At 39.9% G+C, this 22,730-nt stretch overlaps 2 protein-coding genes across 8 annotated transcripts in view; both read right to left on the reverse strand.

The window, feature by feature from the left end:
• LOC107225605 overlaps nucleotides 1-22,730 on the reverse strand; it is a 73,017-nt gene that overhangs the window by 1,198 nt on the left and 49,089 nt on the right. The window contains exons 1-6 of one of the 6 annotated variants that reach the window (XM_046730587.1): nucleotides 15,953-16,642; nucleotides 15,492-15,664; nucleotides 4,883-5,033; nucleotides 1,521-1,661; nucleotides 946-1,086; nucleotides 599-745 (exon numbers count right to left, since the gene is read on the reverse strand). In XM_046730587.1, the coding sequence (XP_046586543.1) occupies nucleotides 599-745; nucleotides 946-1,086; nucleotides 1,521-1,661; nucleotides 4,883-5,033; nucleotides 15,492-15,664; nucleotides 15,953-15,955 (756 nt within the window). In that variant the 5' untranslated portion in view covers nucleotides 15,956-16,642. Of the gene's footprint in view, nucleotides 1-598; nucleotides 746-945; nucleotides 1,087-1,520; nucleotides 1,662-4,882; nucleotides 5,034-5,653; nucleotides 6,152-8,096; nucleotides 8,321-13,673; nucleotides 14,511-15,491; nucleotides 16,643-22,730 lie in introns of those variants that run through there. The other 5 variants (XM_046730589.1, XM_046730585.1, XM_015666128.2 and 2 more) reach the window with 5 other exon arrangements.
• Nucleotides 16,929-21,613, reverse strand: LOC107225608 (sodium- and chloride-dependent glycine transporter 1). Of its 2 annotated transcripts, XM_015666132.2 has the most exons (15): nucleotides 21,293-21,606; nucleotides 20,994-21,171; nucleotides 19,854-19,985; nucleotides 19,581-19,735; nucleotides 19,293-19,381; nucleotides 19,075-19,207; nucleotides 18,878-19,012; nucleotides 18,707-18,810; nucleotides 18,496-18,620; nucleotides 18,213-18,325; nucleotides 17,958-18,086; nucleotides 17,782-17,881; nucleotides 17,600-17,700; nucleotides 17,377-17,529; nucleotides 16,929-17,274 (listed from the first exon to the last, which is right to left on the reverse strand). In XM_015666132.2, the coding sequence occupies exons 1-15, from the start codon at nucleotides 21,296-21,298 to the stop codon at nucleotides 17,104-17,106; spliced, it is 1,824 nt and encodes a 607-aa protein (XP_015521618.1). In that variant the 5' UTR covers nucleotides 21,299-21,606; the 3' UTR covers nucleotides 16,929-17,103. The 2 variants fall into 2 exon arrangements, with proteins under 2 accessions (XP_015521618.1, XP_046586540.1); XM_046730584.1 differs by lacking the exons at nucleotides 16,929-17,274; nucleotides 17,377-17,529 and having other exon boundaries at nucleotides 17,600-17,726; nucleotides 21,293-21,613.

The raw sequence follows: 22,730 nt of genomic DNA on the forward strand, positions 1-22,730 counted from the left end.
TCAATTTTCAAATTTTCTGTGTATGTAGAGGGGCAAAAGTTAAATTGTTTTTATTTGATCGTACGGCAAAGTAGACATTTTGGAGTATATCCGGTATATATATATATATTTATTACACAACATTCTAGAAATATTAATACCGATTTAAATGTCCACCCGTTTTCATGTCACTCTGAAAATGTCAGGACATACGGCGAAAACAATTTAACTTTTGCCCCTTCGCATACACAAGATTGAAGATGTCAAAAAAACGTGGTTTTTGGATCACTTTTGAAGAAATCAGCCTTTTTTTTAGACAATTGACACATTAAAGTTTAGGTATTTCTTATCTGACGGTTTCAAGTGCTGAAGATTCGAAAACAAACGTTTAATTTGAAAACGTGGTAAAATTGATCGAGATGTTTCTCGTAAAAGGTAAGCCCCAAGTCCCTAAAAATTAGAGGCTTTTCATATTCTATACCGTACACTATAACGTATCCAAATTTCAGCTGAATAAAAACTTGATCGATAAAAACTGGCCGAAGGCTTTTAGATAGGTCAACATTTTCGAAAACGGTGACGAGTGATCGATCGATTTTCTCTTCGAGTGATACCCTACCTGCATCTCTCTGAGCTCCTTGATTGCCTCCGTTTCAAAGTACAGTCGATCGTAATCTTCTTGAGTCAGCAGATAGCCGTTTTCAATGTCTTTCTCCTTCTCCTGCTCGGTCATGATCACAGCTATCTCTTCGGTTGTCATGGGCACCTGTAAAATGGAACAATTTTTCCGCCATGGTCGGTTTTCTTTATAATGGACTGTGAGCATTTTTTCAGCGAGGGTGAACCTTTTACTCTCTTTCTAATCAAGCATTTAGTCGAAGACTTCGCATCACGGAGTTGCACCTCTTTATGGATCAAACTATTAACCAAAAAAATCGTGATTTCGAAAATCTGCGAATAGCTCACCAATTTTTGAGCCCCATTGACCACCTCGGTTTTCATGTAGACTTCGTCGTCTTCAGCTTCCTCCTCCACTTTCTCGCCAGAATTTTCCGGATAAAGCATTTGGTAGAGAGAATCAGTGACGTGAACTTTCTTCGGCATTCGCTGTTCGTAAGTACGTATTACACAAACAAAGGTTCAGGCAGTTTTTATCGGCAGGTTAAAGCTGAAGTGAATTTCGATGAATACTCGTTTAAAAATGCGGCGGGGTTGAAGTTCCGAATTTGAAAAGTTCCGAAAGCGCATAATTCCGAATTATTTGGTAACGAAACTTGGAGTAAAGGTTTCATCAAACTTCGAAGAAACAACAAAGTTTCGAATAATCCGAAACCCGAAGCTGAAGGTTTCGCCACCAAAAAATCCAGAATTAGGCGCTTTTGGACTTTTTCAAATTCGGGATTTCGACCCCGCCTCTTAAAAGTTTATCGGTACTCAGAACAATGGAATTAAAATCCATTGGAACACACTGACACTAGTAGACATTCTATCGTGATATAGATAAACCCACATGCAGCACGCTATAATCGCATTGCGCTCACCTTTCTCTGTTTCTCCTCAATTATCGCATCGCAGTACAGATATAGCTGGAATAGCGGGTACCTCCGCAATTCCTCAGGCGCCTCTTGGACGGGAATAAGTCGTTCCAGTATCATCTTCTTGGTCCTCATCAGTTCGTTCGTCTTGAAACGAGAGCAAATATAAGAATAAGAAAAACGAAATCGAACAAACAAGAAATCAATCTGAGATCAGACGACTTGGCGGTAATTCGACGCATCATCCACACAAGCCGTCCGTTACCACAATTCTACTACGTGTCAGTTGCCACGGCGACATTACGGACAGTAACGCTGATTACAATCATCGGCCCGTGGCAGTTGGACGTTTCACCGAATCGCAGGGGAAAGAGGAGAAAGAGAGAAAAAGAAACCAATACTCTTCTATTCGCCTACATTTTTTCCCGGCGCGCAGGAGGATGATGCAGAAATTTATTGAGTAGTTCTCTATCAAACTAGGTGCGTGACGCAGCTTCCGGCTAATAACGTTATCGTCTTGACGTCCAACCGCATTCCATCAGGAGATATCGCTGCGTACATCAGCGTGGTTCGTATACCTACATATGTTGGCGTGTTCCTCGATTAGACGAGGAAAAGATTCGATGTTCCGACAGTACGTCGAATTTGGTTTGGGTGCCGGGTATCCGTGCAGACTGCGGATTAGCGGTTAATTGAAACTTGTGTCAGCCTGCACCTTAATCGAATAGAAACCTTTTTCGCCGGATTTTAGACGGTCACCGAAATCGCCAGAAATTAGTTCTTCGCATGTGAAACTTACTTCAGTATTTACAGGCAGGTAGGCACGGTTAAAAATGCCATCTTTTCATTCTATTCATCTTGTCCGATTCCCAATTTTCACTTTCTGGGTTCATTGTTTCATCCTGTCGCATGCATATAATTTATCCTACGAGTATTTCGTTGAATTCAAATCACGGAGGCTCCTAAATTACACTTGGATCGAAGTCCTTCCTTTAGCTGTAAATTTCATGGTGTCTCTTCTGCACTTGGGGAGCATTCGTATTTTTATATCCAGTTGCCATCGTTTAGGCACCAAGATTCATCAGCTTTCATCGTTGCTGACGTTTTTCATCTGTTAGAACCAGTTAAGCATACTTCAAACATCTGAGTTCTTTGATTTTTAAGGAAAGCCCGAAGGATGAGTTCGTACAGTTGATCTACTGGTTGGTCATGTTACGAATGGTGCGAGGCTAGTGTAACGTGACTCCACAGCCTTTGATTATGACAAATTTAAAACATTTTGACTATCAAATATTTACATATTTGAGACATACATATGTACGATGCACAGACGTACAGTTTAGGCTGTCGTGAAATATTTATAATACATTTGCAGTTTATCGTCTCTTTTTCATCTCTTTTCATCCGTTCAAAGAGAGGGTCGGGAACTTTCAAGAATAATGTGACGCCTATAAAGGGGCTCATGGAAAAGGCACTTGGTGTGTATCCATGTGTATACACTTTATATGTAGACTACGCCTGTCACGGCAGGTCGAATCTTTTCACAGTTACATGCAGATGTTCCTTCGTCTTACGACGGATAAACATGCATGAGAAAGGCTCGTGGGAGGCACGATTCGATACGGACAGATTCCAATTCTATTCCATACAGGGATTGTATTTTCATAAGACGCCTAGACAACCTGGCGGGGTGCATTTTTTCAATATTTTTCGCATATCGCCGGTACAGGTTTTTCTGGATTAGGGAAGGCGGATCTGTATTTAGACGACTGTGAATGAGCCAAAAAAATTCAGTGTTTACAGTTACTGAAAAATTGTAGGGAAATGGGCATCGTTGCTTTATCATGCCACGAAAAAAATTTGACACAAGTAGCTATTTTGTTTTACTATTTGACGTAATAAAAAAAAAAAAATACGAGTGTGATTTTGTATTTACTGCTACAAAATTCAATTTTATTCACACCCGAAATTATATATTTATACGTCATGGTAAAACATTTAAATAACTAACGACGGCAGAGTAACTACGATTAAAAATTTCTCACGTTCCAAAACTCCCGAACAATTTGTAGGTAACCGGTATTTGTAGGCGCATAATAATGTAGAATTCACATTGATCACCTACATTGATCAACGTATTAAATCGAGCGTTTGAATTAATTTTTCTTATTAAACAATTATCAATACCAGTCGAATTCAAATTCTCATTTTTTTTTTTAGATAGTGAAAAGTGCCGGGTAGTCACTTTTAAACACGCTATTAATATTTTAACTAATTTTCAGGTAAATTTGTCGACTAGTTTAAAAGCAAGAATATGATAACCCGAATGTTGTGCCTTTCTGTTCCGTGCAACTGTGCCATATAATTTTCCAGGATCGTTCCGCCAGCTCTGTGTTTTCAGGGCGAATCACATGACCGCGATTTAATTAGAACCATGCTGACAAATTAATTCTCCTCGTATTTATTCATTCACACGTGCATGCCGGTTGTTGGTGTTACACGAGTAGCTGTAAACGCACCGTTTTCCAGAATGACGCAACTGGCTGCAGCAGCCCCGCGACAACCGCTTTCATTTCAAGCTTTATTAATTTAAATTAACAACGATACACCCACGCCTGTGGCCTGGATTTTGCCGAGGGTCGCGTGTCACGTGTCAGAACCACGGCGAAACGGTCCTCGATCGACTGACCCTGGACCTGTTTTCAGCCTCGGCTGTAAAAGACAGAGCTTTCCTTACCAAAGCCGGAGATTAAAAATTTTCAATACGATCGCGGAGTGCTGGCTTAGCCCCCTGCAGCGCTCATCCTCTTGGAACCGACCGTGCTTTTGACGGTCGAAAGTTGTACGTCTTTAAGCTCGCGATTCGTCAATTTTCATGCCCCTGTATTTCCACAGACTCGTCTTCTGAGAACAATTACTTCGACCGTGTTACCTGGCCTGTGAATTCCGAGGTGAAACCTCCTTTACGAGACTATTGAATATTGCTTGAAAAGATTTTGCCACCATGCGAAAATCGAATTCTTCACGAGGTGTGTATGTACGTATATTATACACGTATTATTCGATATTTGAGCCTGTAGAACGTGAGAATCTTGGAGCTTTGTAAGACTTGAAATTCGCTTCAGGCTTAGAGCTGAACATTTCGATCAAAGGATGTTCTCGATTCACTTACCAATTCCATACTCTTCGCGCACTCAGTCTTTCTCGTGTGTAATAGACGACTACAAAAAAAGGCTCACTGCGCCAATTTTCACCTTTTCACAAGCATTCCACGTCGAGATTTCAAATATGCTTATGCATTCTTGTGCACGTTGAGTAGGTACTAACAATAAGAAACTAAATATCTTCTATGCCTACAAGGTACGTACGACTCGCTTTGCGACTCGCTCCTGCTGCGACGCTTCGTAGTCTTGGCGAATCCTGGTTATCAACTTCTGCATGTACCTTCTGTCCGTCAATCGCACAACGTTGGTTCCCATCAGCATCTCCAGTCTTGATCTCACGAGAGGATAGCTGAAGCTGCAAAAGGGAAACAGAAACGATTTCTCACTAGTTAGTGTATATTTTTCATTTCTAAGATAACGCCGTGCGTTTTGCACAAATATATGAAATATTTCAACGTCGAATTTGGCCGTTAATTTCTCTTTAATCGAAGAGAGAAAAAAGAAAAATCGTTACATCACCGTTTATTTTTCATAATATATGATTTTCGCGCTTTTTGCGTTACTGTTTTCTTCCACTTCGGGGAAATTCACCGACTCTCAAAACTTTAGGCGTTTCTCAATTTCGCTCATGTTTTCATCAGCCGAGTGGAGAGCAAAAAATATTATTATCAAGTCAACCGCGAACACTGTTAATTTGGAAAAATTTTTTTTTTCTAAAATGGTAAACTGTTCGCTTATTTTCACGCTTCGTCGACGGTATTGTTTCTTATTTATCAAGCTCGTTACGCGCGTCATTTGCCGCTTTTATTTTCTGCTTCACTTTTTCCTTGTTTGGGTTTTTCTCGGTGTAATAAATTCCTGTTTCGCGATGCGTAATATACCCACTCAGTCGTTTTTCTTTAACCTTACACTCGTCGCGATGCGATTCGTCGAATATTTTCCTTCCACTTTACAGGTATAGACTAATAAATTCACCAATTAATCGTCAGCTCCAGGACCCAGTGAGGCAGGCTCCAAAAATCGAAAGTTGTGGCTTCGATACTTGTTGAAGAGATGCGATCCATGCGAACCTGTACTCTCGACTCGTCGACTAACGTTACAGTCGGTTATTATCATCGATCCTTGAGTAAATAAAAAATGAAAACAACAGCAAAGAACGCGGCAAAAATTCTAAATCTTCGCACTTGTTTTCCTTGTTCGTTTCTTTGAATAATCATTCGAAGGAGCCAATAATTTTCGAAAAAGCGAGTCTCCGGGGCAAACGCAAACGGCAAACTGACTCGCGGGGAGAGTTTTCACGCGAAACTGAAGCCACTGAAGCCAGCGTTTGGTATACAACGTCGTGGGGTTGAATATCGGAGGAACTTCTACGACACCTCATCGTGCCAAGCACCAAGAATATCATTCGGCTGACTCTTCCGTGATTTCTGATTGGTAATTCGTGACGTGTCGGTAATGGCTGTACAGCCCTACCCTTCCGCCACCCTGCCCACCGTGATTGTATCACTTAACTCGCTTTTGTTGAGCACGCCGAGGCAATTTGTTAAAAAATATCGATTTCTCGCGGACCGTTTTTACGCTGTTACAAGGCCTCGTACCTTCGCTACGCACAGGATGTTATTATAAACGGAAGTAATTTTCTTTTATCCGATGCAAGTAATTTGCTTGAAAAGTTTCTTTCTTCGCATTACTTTCAATAGATTATACTGTAATTTCGCGTAATCGAAAAATGTTCAATATTGCAATCAGCATTACGATAGTCAAGTTATTACACTAACTGAAGATAGTCTGTAAATATCGATCCGTTACTGTTCTGATTTCTAAATTCGAATATCTTTCGGAAAAAAAAAAAAAATTATATCTACACTTGGTCATCAATGTATTTTCGAATTATTGATCTTAAATATTTTGCAAGCAGCAATTCGAAGATAACAATTTGAATTATGTTGAAAACCGTAATTAACCGTAATTGTGAAAATTCACAATTTCACGATCGTTGTATCGAACCTTTCGAACCAACCCTGCAAAATCTTCCGAGTTTACGTAAGCATGGCCTACAGTAATTTCGGAGAAACAAAAGAACGAGGGACGGGTTTAGGATTCCGCATTCATTGAAATTGAAATAAATGGCGATGCACGTAAAGTCTAAATTGATTGTAAATTTTAATCAGGTTTCCATAGTCCTACATACGTACGTCATACGTAAATAATACCCATCGTATAAAATCGAACTTGTTCAGGTTGCTGGTAAATTGAAAGTTCAGGCTACAATAACCACAATTGTACGCGTGCTGCAGGCTGTGTCTAAGGCAGAATCGATATTCTACGCTTTTCAAAACTGGAAACGCATCCCTTTGCAGTAAAAAGAATATATGAGGCATTCCACCACAAATAAACCTATGCATTCACCATTGCCATTTTTTTTTCCCACTTTTAATATGGTGTAGAGGGTGCAATCAATGACCTTTCACTAAGTTATAAATATTTTCGATCATGGATTTCACAAATTTTACTGCCCCAAACAATACGAAAACCGTATTTCTGAACGAATAGTTCTAAATCCATTGTCTTTAAATTTGACCCATGAATTTTTCGGTAGGAAACGAAAATTTTGAGACCAAGATTTTGAGCAAGCTTTTGATTTAGAAGCTACAGGCGAACAAGTAATTAAAAACACAGAAAAATCGAATTAAATATACATTTAAGAAATACAAAATTATATTTAATTTGATTTTTTTCACTCTCATATTTTTGCTTCAGAAGCTACAGGCGAAAAAAGTAATTGTAAAGTTAGAAAAATACAAATAGATTTGTATATTTTGTATTAATATTTAATTCGATTTTTCCCACTTCTTAATTACTTGTTCCGACTGTAGCTTCTGAACCAAAAGCTTGCCTACTTCGATCTCGGTCAGAAAATTTCCGTTTATCAACAAAGAATTCATAAGAAAAATTTGAAGCCATATCAATTAGGGTCATTTATTCGAGAATTGGGTTTCCGTGTTTTTGGGAGCAGTAAAAATGAAACCCGTTGTTCAAAAAATCTAAAATTTCGTGAAAGGTGTTTTTTTCCATACACTCTCCACCATATTTAAAAATAAAAAAAATCGCAGATGTTGAAGGTCATAGGTAGGTCGGTTTAGGGTGGAAAGCCTCGTATATACTTGAAAGCAGGATGGTAAAAAACAAATTTACTTTGTCATGAAATACTAGGTGCGGTTGTATTCGTTGTATTATCCGAATTCCTCGATATCGAAGCTCAAATTTAAAAATTATTACATCGGACATTCTAGCAGTGAGGCTGAATCCCTCTAAAATTCTTTTTTCCCACTCTCTGATGTTTATTGCATAAAACTTTATAGTAGGTAAGTGTAAGAAAACAAGGCGCGTGCAAAACGTTGCGTAAAAGTTTACCAACCAGAAGCTGAGGAGCTTGAACTCGTGTAATTCGACCATCCTGCTCCGGCCGTCAGTTTTAATCGACTAAATTTTTATCCATCCTCAATCTGGCTAAAAAAGGAAAAAGAAGAACGGCAGTTATCCCCCCTGTGCCAGCGGAGGAGGTTTACTCTGGGGACGAGGCTAGGAAACTAGAGAACTCTGGCTCTCCCGTAGTGTGTGTATATCGTAGAGCAGAATCGACTGTAATCACGAAACGTATAGCATAAACGAGACACTCGCTTAACATATGACACAGTTTCTGAATTGCGGCAGAGGTTAGGGAGCTGGTGATATGCATTTTACAATGCCGGCGTAATTCCAGTCGAGACTTGGACGAACGCCGCCGAAAATAAATTCTGGAAAATTTCATTTCCCAAGGTGACGAAAAACAAAAAATTAAAAACACTGCGCAAATGAATCAAGGTATTGAATTTTATCAACTCTTAATCAGTATCGGTAATGAGTTGATAACAGTTTACCGTTATACCGATTTTTCGGCAAAAAGCTGGTAAAAAATTCAACTTTTTTATCGATATTTGAAACTTTTTCGACTCGATCCGAAACGCATAATACCGCACACTTCTTCTCCTGCGGATTAACGGCAAGACCGACTTGGAACCAATCATACTCTGCTAAAAATGCGTGATCTTTTCATTCCTGTAATATAATTAAAGCGAGCTGCTAATTCACATGAGAATGTCAAAATGAGCTTCCCACAGCGTGAACCTTTATTCGTGAGTAGGCGATTTCTTTTGAGTTGACAAATATAATATAAAGAATTTGTAGAAGGATTTTTTATGCTAATACAAGCCTTGATATGCTGTTGAAAAGTGATACAGGTAGATCGCGTGGATTATACCTGCTAATGACATAATTGGCGTAATTTAGTTTCATGGATCGACCCTTGAGTGTTGACGAATTTCCTACTATGGCTTTTATACCGTCCTCCTACTCTTCCTGCGTTGTAATTCGGCGTCACGCGAATATTATTATAAATGTCTTCTTCTTATTCCCCTTTTTCCTCCTTCTTCTTCCTTTCATCATACAGAGCGACATGTACACGTATATAAAATCGTATCGTTTCTTTTAATATAAAATAAAAATGAGAGTTATAATAATCATACAGTTGGAACTGCTGGTAGAAAATTTTTTTTTTCAAACTAAGGAATTGTGCCATCAATTTTACTGATTTATGCGCATGGGAAATCAAACTTTGATCATGTCACCTGTATGAAAGACCGATGATAAAAGAAAAATAATTCTCTCACTATTATGTCTCGATCCTAGGTACCAGTTTTTCAAATTTATCATTTTTGAAGTGCAAACAAGTCTGGTATCGAGAAACGCGATCTACACAAATTAATGGAAGTGTAGAATTTTGGAGAAAACTATGTGCGATATTTTTCAATCAACCACACAAGGGTCTTGAGTCATAAAGAAATTTCTCAAATCTTGATTATTTCTTATACGTACAATATCTCGTTGTCAGTAATACAGGTAGGTCTAATAAACTATACGAGTACATAATACCACCGATTTTTTTTTTTAAATCTCTAGATATGCTAATCGATGATAAACAATTTCAATTATTAATTTCAAGTAAACGGGTATGATTCTGTCATTTTTGAATTTAAGTTCAGTGTTTCTAGAGATAAGCAATAATATAAGGATGAAAATCAGGTTTTAAAAGTTATGCAGGGATCGGTCGAATATTAAGTGATAACGTGGATTATCGATAACCGAACGTTCTAAAATTTATAATTTCAATCAATTAACAAGAATTATCGCCTAACAAACAAATTTTGCCCGAATGATTTAAAAAATATCGTTATTTGTTCGACAAACGTTGAACATAATTATAAATCAGAAACCACAATTGAAATATGGAAGAACTGACGCGACGTTCGTGTTATTATTAATTTTGAACGATAACCGTTAATTTGAATATTAAATTTTTTTTTTTTTTAATACAACCATTAATTCCATACAGGTTCAGGTTGAAGATGAAGAATAGGTCAAGAAAATAAAGGATGAAATATGGATAGAAAAAAATGTATTACACTAAAAAGATTTCCAACCCTTCGTGCAGCCGAATAGTCGTTGCACATATTATAGTCGTGGATATGAAAAGAAGGCCAACGTCACGCGAGGCTTTCCGACAATTTGTCGAGGATATCAAATATAAGTATAGAAATTTTACAGTCGATCTTCTGCGCTCTGGCATTGGCTTAAGAATCGGAAATTCTGCGGATCGCTTCAAATTATTTTTTCGAAATTTATTCGAGTCTCGTTATAGGATTTTTCTCTAGTCACCCGTTCTTAATTCCCACTGTTGTTGAAGCGGGTTATTTTTTTAGCAATTCCGCGCATGGATCTTCATTGAATTTTATGTCCATTATAGGGATAAGAAAGTTTCTCGTCTCGAGCAGTTTTCACGAACTCATTTTTCATTTTACAATCACCATTCATCCCACTTATTGTCGTTTTGGACTAATGCTCACGGTACTTTTTTCACACGATTCCGTAATCTGGATAGAAATTCAGATTCATTTCTTATTCTTTTCTACAATTCCAGCTCGGAAATTTCCAGAGAAACATGTCTATTGGCAGATTTGTGTATTCAGTAATTATGAAAATTCCGTTTCGTTTTCTATGAAATTGTTTACAAACTAGAAGCATTCAAAGAAATTGTTCGACTTTGTCTACTACAAAACTTCAAAAAAAAAAAAAAAACTCGAAAATTTTTAACTTCACGTTGAAATAAAAAAATACGCGTCAATCATTTCTATATTCAATACTAGAAATAAAATATTTGAGGTAATTTTTTTTTTCACTTACAGATAAGATACGGAATGAGCCAAATAATAATTTTTCCTGAGACTCGTCGCCTCGAGATTGGTGTGACGCTATATCCGGACGCTTAGCTCCCGCAGAGGGAATAATGGACACTGTTTTACTATTAATTACTCCCGGATTCATGAGCACTTGTTAATTCATTGTCAGGAATAATAAACAATCGGTTTATGAAGCGTATAATTAATAATCGCGTTATCATAATAACCAGGGATGTAGACAGCGTGCGATTGTTACATCTGCGAGATGGAAGAGAAAGAATAAGACCCGCGGTGTTAGCGCAAATCTATTACAAACGCCCTCGTCTACGCCTTCGCTTTATATCTTCCACACGCAGGCACACGCCCACATGTAAGATATGCATACATACATGTACAATATGTACAATGCAGTATCGCGTGTAGCTGTAAGTTGCGCAAGCTGCGTCTTTGCCGAGGCGTTAAGTTCGCCCACTTGAAATTGAATTAGCGATAAGTCGTTTGCATACCAAAGGACACCTTCTTTGTAACCGCTAAACCCTCGGGGTGTCTTTGCCGACTCCCAGCTCCTCCAGAGTGTGAATATCCGTTTCACCAGCTGAGCGCGTGCCATTGTACCGCAAACAGATTCAACTCCATGCTTGAATCTTATTAGCCTCCTAGGATTCATTACGAGGCGGATCACGGTTTGTCGATGATTTGCCGAAGCCCGGAATCCTTTGACTAATTATTAAGGGTCGGGTCCTTTTCTTCTTCCAAAGTACTATGGAACCTCTGTTTTATGACGAATCGGCCTGAATCAAAAGCTGGGAAAACAGGACAAACACCTTAAACATCTTCACCGGTGTTATCTGTGCCAAGTGCCAATTATAACGAACACGAATTGAATAACATCCCTACTATATTATAACAGAAATGGATCTGAGTGAATTCGAATAATGAAAGTTGAAATGTTAACGATTTAACAAAAGGTTTTCATTATGATAACGCATTTATTCACCTCATGTCTCCAAAATTAATAAAAATTGATTTGCATATAAAGCAAGGTACAACTGATAGTCGTCAATAATTAAATTTACGCGTTGTAACTTTAGTATACTGAAAAATTTCTTCAATGTTCTTAAGCCCCAAAACATTAGAATTGCATCTGAAACACCAGAGTTTAATCATTTCGAACGTTCTATTAAAAAACCTCTCCTGAATTTATTGACATCTTAGCTTTTGTTATTTGAATTTGCTAAGATTCTTTTCTATTATATGACGTGGATGTTGTTTCATTCGTGTCCGCAATCATCAGCGCAAATAACTTTGCATGACATTTTTTATAGGTTTTTTCTTTTCCTCTAACTTTTGTTTCAGACGATCCGACCGATTCATCCTCAATATTTGCCGTTATTCATCATCACGTGCGTCGGAGTGGCGAGCGATTGATCGAGTGCAAATTGCCATGTCACCTATCAGGATCCTAGCATTTACGCATCACTTTTCATTATTTCACCGCTAATCCACTGCATCAAGTTCGCACATTATTTACCCCGTTGATTATACATTTTGTTGCTCGACCACTTTGTGTATGCACTGCATGAAATTAATTATTTTAGACCAACGAATCGCGGTGCAGCACGCGTAAAAAAACGTTTTAAAAAATTCAGAGTCCAGAGTTACTTGCACAGATATTCTTTAACTCGTGTAAATCCGAGTGAAATTCTCCATTCACAATCGATCTACTTCCCGTTGCATAATTAGCTGAAATTATAGAGTTGAAAACGTCTCTCGATCTGTATTGACTCATTATTTCTCTTATCGGTCAATTATATTAACCATCTAGTATATACGAGAGTTGAACCACGAATAAACAACTTACTAAGAATTGTTGAGTGTGATCTGTAATAATTTCAATTACATTAAGTATCGCCTTTTGCCCACAGTTATTCAAACTAGAAGACCATTGATTGTTTTATTTAAAAAAATGCTAGGACAAAACGAGCAGAAATTTCTTAAACGGTAATCGGTTTGAATGATTACTTTTTCTTCTCTTCGTTGACAAATTTCAAAGTGAGCTGAAACTCTCGTTGTTACTTTTAGTCGGTTCGGAAGATTTCAACTCGTCAGAAAGCTTCGGTATTGTTTTTTTTTACTTTCGCAGATAAGTAAGAGATCCTCCAAACAACCACGAAAGCTCCGTATCAGCCGAGTAAAACAATTCGGAACGGTTGTCTTGGATCAAAGTTATCATGTTTCACCAACGAAACTAATCTTACGAAGTTAAACGTAACCGAACTTGGATTTAGGAACGTTATGTACCGAAAAAAAGCTCGTCTTCGAATACATTGAAAATCGAGTGATGAAAAGGCCCGAGCAAAAAAAAAAAAAATCAAACTGTGTGTCATTCGACACACGGATAATTAATCCTAGAACGGTAACGTTATTTTTATTTTTAACCATTCCGGTAACGGGGGGTAAAAAAACGCCCGAATCTTGTAAATTCCATCCCTCGGGTGCATCGTATAGTTAAGGGTCCTACAGCGTCTCATTTTAATCGTGCTTTTAATAAAGAATCAAGTGGGCCAAAAAACTTTTTCGATAATTTCGAAAAAAGTGGTCATAAATTAGCAAGCGAAACACGAAAACGTAAGCGGTTCTCTCGCGGCGAGAGTTTCAAATTCGCGTGAGGTATTTTTTTACCCCCCCATTACCATTCTAGGGTTAATCAAAGGCAATACCTGCAGTCTATCATGCTCCAATAGTCCACCTCTTCATCGCACCTCCTCCTCGTCGACACACTACTTTCATTCCCGCAGACGGCGTCCCTGGCCATTTTGTCCCTCTCAAGTTGCACCTTGACCCTCGTCGTGACGGTCTCTAGCCACTCATTAACGTCGCCTTTGACCGGGTTCACCGACCCCGGGGAATTCCACTCTCCGGAGCCCGCGAGAAGATCGACGGCCGCCCAAAAACCCCCGCCGAAGGTCATGATAAAGAGTAGGTATTTATTCGCCGTCCGTCTTCCCTGGCGAATCGCTACACGATCGCTTTCTCGAAAATTCCTTTCCTCCGCGGTCGCACGGAGAAGAAAGTTTGGAAAATGATTTCGATGCGATCAGCGTTGGCGCTCGTGCTGCACCAAGAATGCCGGGCAGATAGCGTGGGAGTGTTTGACTCGAGGCGCCCTTCAAGTTTCCTCGGCGTCTCCGGCACCCTCGGGGTTTAATACTCCCGGTTCCCGACCGAGCTCTGGGTGCCGGTCTCTCCATTCCACGTACCAATACCCGTCCGTCCGTCCGTTCGTTTTGCACCCTCGCGCGAAGTTCAGGCGCATATTGAACAGTGCAATATACGCCCCCGCGCTTTCTGGCTCACACGCAAATTAAGGTGGAGAAGTTATATCGCCGATTCACTGACAGCTCTGACATCCGTGAAGATTTCGGTCGGCTACTTTGGACACGCGATTGTTTAGGTGAACGTCGGCCTGGCTGCAGATACGGATTTTACACCTGATCGTGACGACGAGTTATATTGTACTCTTTCGGGTTTCCTCTTGATCGATATCTCGGCTATCCCTGCGTGCATAACGCTTTCTGGTAATTTATTGCAGCTTTCCAATTTTCCTTCAATTTCTTCTCGTTTCATCTACCCGTTTGCGAATTAATGCTTTTTCTTACAACGATGCTTTGCTACTAGTCGCCGAATGTACTAATAGGTATAATTGATTTCTTTTCAGAAGTTAAATGTTGAATTTATGGTATTCACGTGACGTAAAAATGAACTTCCTCGGTCACACAATCACTATCAACGTCATTTGACGTGTTTGGTGCTCGAATTTTTATTTCTTTTTCACGGGGATTCTCTCGTCGATTTTGACCTTAAATATCTAAGTCCACGTATTTCGTGGTTGGAGTGTTTTTCTTCAGAATTGCGTATAGAATGGGGCTGATAAGCCCTTTTTCGCGTTTGAAATACACGGACTTAGATATTTGTAGATGTATGAACAAGGTCGAAATCGACCAGGGAACCCTCTTATAATAAACCCATGGCACTCGGAATTCGCAATTTCTGAGCCTTCGCCTCTCACAAGCTTTTCGAACACTATTACTGTTAACAACGATGATATACACTTGTAATCAGAAACGCTTCAATACCTTTCTGAATTGGAAAAAAACGATTTCATTGGGGTTCAGTTTATTTCAATTACGGAAATATATCGCGATTAATCCAAAAGGCATTCGACTGCTTTTTTTGTCCCACCGAAGATTTATGACTTATAAAACGGTGACGCAAATGGGAACAAAATTACTAGGAGAAAAATGATACACTCGTGCTCGAAGAAAGCGCAACTTTCAGCAGACTCGCGATTAATAAATCGTCAAATTATACATGCATACATATATATATATGTTGCACTATGCCATGCACGAATTCGTCTGTGGCGTGCAGCGAAGCAGGTCCTTGACCCAGACGAAATAAGAAATATTCTACCGTCTGCACGGTCTCACGATATAATACACGTGTCAGGGATTTTTCAAAAACTTAACCACACTTACGCGTATTTTATCGGCTCCTGTTCCCACCATCTTATTGGCTGCGCGTACGGATCTTTGCTCGAAGTAAGCGTCACGGCCAAGTTTTGCTTCGGCCTTCGTTTCCGCTTTCTACGCCGTCGTTTCCTTCCGCCCTGACCCTCGTTGCCCGAGTCATCGAAGTGCATCGATTTTTGCTGCACATTGAAATTCATCTTGCACTATTTTTTATTTGTTATTGTTACCAGATAACCCGGCACTTTTATCTAATTTATCCAACCATCGGAAAGAATTTTTTTCTTCACTCTATCAATTTACAGGTTTGAAGAATCTACAGCTAGAATTTTGGAAAACGAAAATGACGGAGGTACGAAATGTAAATTTATGAATTTAACATTGACGATACATGTCGTGAACTTCTATGCGGCTTACTTCACGATCACGTATCAATATAACCAAAACTATAAAATGGGAACAATACCTACCATCTGTCTTTCACCTGAACAACAACTTCGTACACACGATTTGCTTGTGTTCCGAGTTAACTTCACATTGTACTGTTGTTAGACTTTGTATTGTTAAATTTTGTTGCCATTAGTTTGATTTTTATAAATGTTTCATTTACTGTTGGTTTATACTGGTAAATTTGAAAACTTGATAATAACAGAGAGACTACAATCAATCCACGCGGCACATACGCGCTGATATTAAATTTTTTAGATGATGCAAGCAGTAAAAGGTTTCGTACAGCCGAGGAACTGAACAGTGTTGCAGTGATGTACGGTGACAGACAAATACGATTAACAATAAATACCTCAATAATAATTCGTAAAGTTCGCTCAGAACGTACTTAAATTATTTAGCTGATATATGCAATTGATTCTTCAAATATTGTTTCTTCAATATTGATAGATTCGATTATTTTCGTTGTTGATAGCCGAATGTATAAAAAATCTTTCCGAACCACTGCAAAAAGTATCTTTTGATTTATCTGAATATGAGACGTTACACAATATGATTCGTGACTTTTTGCATCGAAATTGAGGAAATTAGAGCATTTACACGCAGATTAATTTCACTACACTGCATTTTTATTTCCCTACGCTACAGATCGGAGATAATTCACAATAACTCCGAACGTAGTTTAACTCGTTTGCTGCCAGTGACTCAACTCTTGAGCCACAGCGGCTTCCTACTAGAGACAAATTATTCAATCATTGTGTCAAATGACTACGCTAAAACTGAAGATCTGCTTCTGGGGAAGCCATTCTCTCTATTGGAATGATAGTCGCATGTTAATTAGCAGCGAACGTGTTTAACTTGAATCATTGTGATCTGTTACATTCGAGTTACATTCCAAATAAGTTTTTTTCCCTCGTCATGGTGAGCTTGCAGAGTAACGAAGTGATTTCAAGTTTGGATTATGCTTGCTTAACGGTTCCGTAAGTTCTTACACGGATACACGTTAGAGTACTTTATTATGTTTATTCCCTAATAAAATACGGTGATATTACTTTATATATTACACACAAATGGCACGTCAATCTTGATATAAAAATATCCCTAGCTTGATAATTTTTTCATAATCCACATCGTCAACAAATATAATTCTTTCCTCTGTACTTCGGTGTCTCTATCAAACTCTAGTGACTTTAATCCCATTTGCCAAGGCAGCAGCGGGTGCTGGACTATTTTTTTTCGCTTTTATTCGTTTGAGCTCGTCCCAGGCAATCCGGTCCTCGAGTTTCTGCGGACCCCATTCCGGAGTCGGACTCGTTCCCTGCTGTATCTTCTCTTTCCAGCCACCCTATCGATGAAATGGCAAGCGAAAAATAATTCGTTAATCCTAGCCAAGAGACAAGGACGCCAAACGGAGAGAAAACGTCCGACGAATAGCTCGAGAAATTACCTTTGTTTTGCAAAAATGAAAGATGGCGTATCCCGGTATACAAACGATGCTCGCGAGGCACGAACACCATCCAGTCACCACGGCCCATTCGGGATACGCGATTCCGTTGTAGGTAATTCGGGTGTTGAATATGATCGTCGTCACGAAGATGAACTGCGATTAAGACGGAAAGGTGTTGAAGGTGGAATCAGAGATTGGGATGAACAGACGGTACCAGACTTACGGATAAAATGACGGGCGTCAAGTATTTCCAGCACAGGGGCCACCATGGGTGCACCTTGTGACCGGTCATGAATTCGATGTCACGAACGAAATTGTCGCATCCTTTCAATCAGCGGAATACAAACCGTCTATGAAATTTTTTTATACATAAATTGTAAGTAAGATATAGAACACAACGCTCACCGTAGGTCCACCCGACGACTATCGTCTCAACCAGGCATATGAGAATGACGGAAATGGAGGCGGCGTACCAGTCCAGCAGTTGCAAAATGTACATTCCGCCCTGAAATTAATCGCGTCAGGGTGCAAGACGGACGGATTATTGACAAGCGATGGTTGATAGCGCGATTAAAACTCACGTTCGTGACGAATACAAGCGAGCCAAGAAACAGGATGAACAGAGATACGAAGGCGACGAGACGTTTGTGCCTTCTGAGTTTCGGATACGCGTCCGTAATGCTCGATATAATTGCTTCGATTTGAACAAACTACGGCAGAAAGTTTTTACGAGCGATATTAAAGTTTCTTATAATAAACAACGTACGATTGCCGTGAGAATATCAGCATGCTAGAACGAAACAAGCGTTAATTCAACATGAATTTTCGTCACTGACGCAACTGTCCATTCCTAGGAGGTACAACATCATGAAGAATAGAACCGCCCATAGGTGGGGTATCGGTAACATCGTTATCGCTTCGGGATACGTCACGAAGGCCAATCCTGGTCCTGGGGCATTAAAACGATTCACCCGATTAGCCGATTCGACGAAACGAGAGACGCTTTCATTCGTTAAACGCCGCTATTCAGCGTAGAACTCGAATGGTTTTAACGAAGCCGATTCGATTAATCGTGTATGTACCTCGACCTTTCGTCATCTTTGAATACTTGTTACGTACCTCCGGTAGCGACAGTTGATACAGGAAGACCGGTCTGATGGGACATGAATCCGAGAACGGAGAATACGACGAACCCGGCGAATATGCTGGTGCCACAGTTCAGGATCGGGACGAGGATCGAGTCTCTGTCGAAGGGTTAAATGTCTTTAATGTTACCCCCTTCAGGATTTCGACTATGCTAAACTCGGAATCATCGAAGCATTTTATTTACAAACGATTGTTGTTGTTGAACGGATTGTAGCTGGCCATATTCACGATTCCACCCCAACCCGGTCCGAGGGAGAAGAATATTTGGAGAGCGGCGTCGGCCCAAACCTAGGGATAAATCGGTACCGAGATTGGATCGTTCGGAGTTTGATTGTCGAGAAAATCGTGCGGTTACCTTGAGATTCGTTAGTTGGGACCACTTCGGCATGATGTAGAACATTATACCGTCGTAGGCACCGGGTAGAGTGACGCCTCTGATCAAAAGTACGAACAAAATGACGAAGGGAAACGTAGCCGTGAAGTAAACAACCTGTTTTTACAAACGTGTGATAATTAGCCTCGATTCAAAGCCGCGAAGATAACCTCTCTCACCTTTCCTACGCTCTTCACGCCGTTGCATATGCAGAGAAAAACGATGAACCAGGACACGAGGTTGCAAGTAAATAGGGGCCACACGATGCCACCAATATTGTCGATCCCGTCGGATATCTGCAGTATGTGATTGCTGGGAATTTTATGAGTTTGCAATTAGAAGGAGTGAATAAATACTTGGGAACACCGTTCGCCTTCTGCAAAAGCTTGCAACTCACTTGAAGAATTCGTCGGCCGGTGTCTTTGTTCTTCCGATAAGTTCCATCTGATCGGATTCGTTCTTGTGTCCAAATATGTCCGCGCCTAGCTGTGAATTATTTTTGATAATCAAAATTATCGTCACTGTAAATCCAAGTCGTCGAAAATGATCGTAAGTAGGGAAAAAAAAGTGTCGGATGAACGATGTGTAGTTTAACGGTGAATCGGACAGTCTTAAAAAGAACTTACATCGGCACCTACGAAGTGCGAAGTGCATTTAATTTCGGTTTTTTCCAGGTGTTAATTACCTTGAGACACTTGTATGTGTTCCAGTGATTGCCACAGTCTTCCCAGGGGAGATTCTTCCTGAACGACATCGCGAGGAACAGCAAAGGATAAGATATTATCACGTTGTAATACATCGTGCATATCAGATTCACAACAACAATCGCAAAACCTGCGCCTGGAAGTTTTTTTAAAGACATTTTATTGATTCTTTTCAAGAATTTGCGCGTCTTTGTGGCGAAAAAACCGCGATTCTAGTTCAAATGAGTATAGCAGGTTGGTTACGCTTAACGAACCTTTGAAAATTGGACTCGTTCTGAACATCGTTATGCATCCTGTACCCCCGAATTGTCCTATCGATGATTCCATGTAAAATAAGGGTATCCCGCATAGGAACAGCATCAATAAATACGGAACGAGGAAAGCCCCTTAAAAAACAATTCACTATGACGCCGTGAAAAATACGTCAAAAGTTAGGTAAATATTTAATTCGATATCTGGGCTTGAGATTAAGATCAGTATCCTCTCTACTATGCACACCTCAATGACATAATGACTGTACAGAAAAAATCGTAACAACTGTTTGTTCAAAATTTCGAGCAGTTCGAACTTTAATCAATTATTATTATTTTTTTTTTTTTTTTGGACAAGGACAATGTTTTTCCCTTGAATCTATACTGACAAACTCCTATGAAAACCACCGCAGCGGTGAATTCGCATTAATACGAGCTTAATCCTCCAGCCTTGAATTTCTAGTAATTACGTACTCGGATTACTTAAATAGCCCACGCACGAGGTATCCGAGATATTTGCGACTGTAGTTTGAATAGAAAATATCTAGCCACAATTACATGTATTTGTGAACGAATTTCTCGAGCGGTAGATTATGAGAGGTCCAATTTGAATTCCGAGACATTGTCCTGCGGGTTAATTAACCACGGGTAGGAAAATTTATTCAACACATGAAACGGGCGACTGAAAATAGGACCGAGTATAAAGCGAGACCGCTTATCTTTCAACTCGGGTGTGACAACTGACAATTGCTTGAAGACTTTGATTGAATGATTCTCTCTCTTTAACCGTCGTCGCCGAGTTCTAAATTGGCCCCCGGTAAATCGCCCTTGAATTTTCACCTCGCTCTCTTTTTACAAGGCTCGAATCACGCTCCCTGCACATGCATTCCCCAGGTCCGTAGTTCCGCCCGTCTGTTATTATTATTATTATTGTTATTATACATATATTACCTCCCTTCCTCGTTCGTCTCGTTCGTTTACGGTAAATAGGTACGCGTACTTACGTAACTCGACCGGGATAGGCGGACCCAATTCATTTAAGCCCACATCCGACGTCTACGCGCGTCTCGTACCATGGCGAAACCCTTTTTCCTAGCTTCGCGTGTTAAACAATATCTGCCCTGTAAGATTTTTCACATTTACCTCCTCCGTTTCTGTAGCACAAGTATGGAAATCTCCATACGTTGCCAATCCCTATGGCGTAGCCTGCGCATGATAGTAAAAACTCCGTTTTGCTCGCCCAAGTTCCCCGCTCAGGTTCATCTTCATCTTGATCATCTTCGCTCCCCCAAGAGTTTCGCTTTCTCAGCTCGTTTGTAGTCTGTATTTAATTTTTACGCCATTTTTAGTTCGTCACGTCTATCTTGTTTTCATTTCTCTCGAATTTGAGCAATTTTTATATCATCTGTTCCTACTTCCCAGTTTTCTGCCGCACCACTTACCTTCATAGCTTTGTAGAAACGACAAAATCAGAATAACGAAGAATCTTGGATTTCTATCGTCTCAGTCAAAAGGCCCGTCCACGGATCTTTTCATCGTGTTTGTGTGTGTGTGTGTGTGTGTGTGTGTTTTTTTTTATCTTCTTCTTATTTTCCACCGAGTTTTCAACTTCGAATCAATATAACTATCGTCACTTTTTCGCACCCTCTAATCGAGACGAGTCTTTGGTACCTGCGAGAAATAGGAGCGAAAAGTAGGACAACTGCTGCCAGTCGAAAGTGCACAAAGACTGGATCGGAATCGGGCAATCTCTCAACTCTCGGCTCTCGTGTACCATTTTCTCTTCTCCCCTTCGGACGTAGGTATATGACGTATCGTGGAGGATCCGACTCTATAGAGTTGATGTCGGCAGCGATGATCGCATAATCGCGTGGCTATGTGGCTACCAATCTCTGTCACGTAGTTAATGTACGGAATTATGCGTGAATGGATATTGGTGGATACAACGCGAGCTTTTGACCGTGTATCGCAACAATTGATGCAACGGAATAATGAAATGCGGTATAATTCTGGGACACGGTGCTGGTGTTATTTTCATTTTTACCTCCATATCCCAATTTTCTGTGTTCACAGAAGAGAGAAAAATTTCAAGACAACTGTAACTACATTTGTGTAGTATTGCGTAATTTCAGCGACATTTCTTTTGTATAACATTCACCAAATTCCGAGTCTGAGCTTTGTACTCGCGTGTAATACCGCCCGGAGCTAATCGAGGGTTATTCGTCGAACGTCACCCTTACCGACGTTGCGAAATCGCTCTATCCAGTAGTTGAAATACGCCAGCTACTCGACCGACCGTAAATACAGCTTTCGCGTCTGACGAAGCCCGGCTTCCCTACCGGAGATAAAAAGCTTTCGACTACCGAGTTGCGGTGCTTTCCCAGAATCTGTTTCACCCCGTCGATAAAGGCCCAATTTCTCCTGTTACAAAGCTTTTTTCGTATAGTTCCAAGTCTTGCAAATAGATAGAGGCTTCTGTCCCAATATCGAGGATCCGGATTCACACGTTCAAAAAGGCGCAAGTTTTCAGATCCGGATGGGTCTTTGCGGGTTTTAAATATTCCGAATCGTGTGCCAAAATAATCATTCTCATTGTGTCAATTTGTGATAAAATCTTAATCAAGTATGATCTGATTTTACGAATATCTCCTGATCATTACTCGAATCGTCGTTCGTGTAAATTGTTATGTATTTCATTTCAACTCGGAGATAAATAATTTTTGACACATCTTTATCCAACTGTCAATGTGCCACCCTTTATTCTGGTCTGCGCGTTATTATACATATTTAATTGATCAATCGATGTTTTCCAATCAATTAAGGGTCCTGTGTATATTGATCTCGGGCTAACGTTTGATGGGAACTGTCAATTAACGAATC

This window comes from Neodiprion lecontei, chromosome 2 (assembly GCF_021901455.1).
Source record: "Neodiprion lecontei isolate iyNeoLeco1 chromosome 2, iyNeoLeco1.1, whole genome shotgun sequence".
Lineage (NCBI taxonomy): Eukaryota > Metazoa > Arthropoda > Insecta > Hymenoptera > Diprionidae > Neodiprion > Neodiprion lecontei.

Bases quoted from the DNA above. Each gene is read 5' to 3' on its own strand.
- LOC107225608 (XM_015666132.2), bottom strand. The intron at 19,986-20,993 runs GTAAATGTGAAA...TTGTTTTTTAAG, and splicing joins GTGCTACAGAAACGGAGGAG to GGGCTTTCCTCGTTCCGTAT. The intron at 17,882-17,957 runs GTGAGTTTTAAT...GATTAATTTCAG, and splicing joins CGCTTGTATTCGTCACGAAC to GGCGGAATGTACATTTTGCA.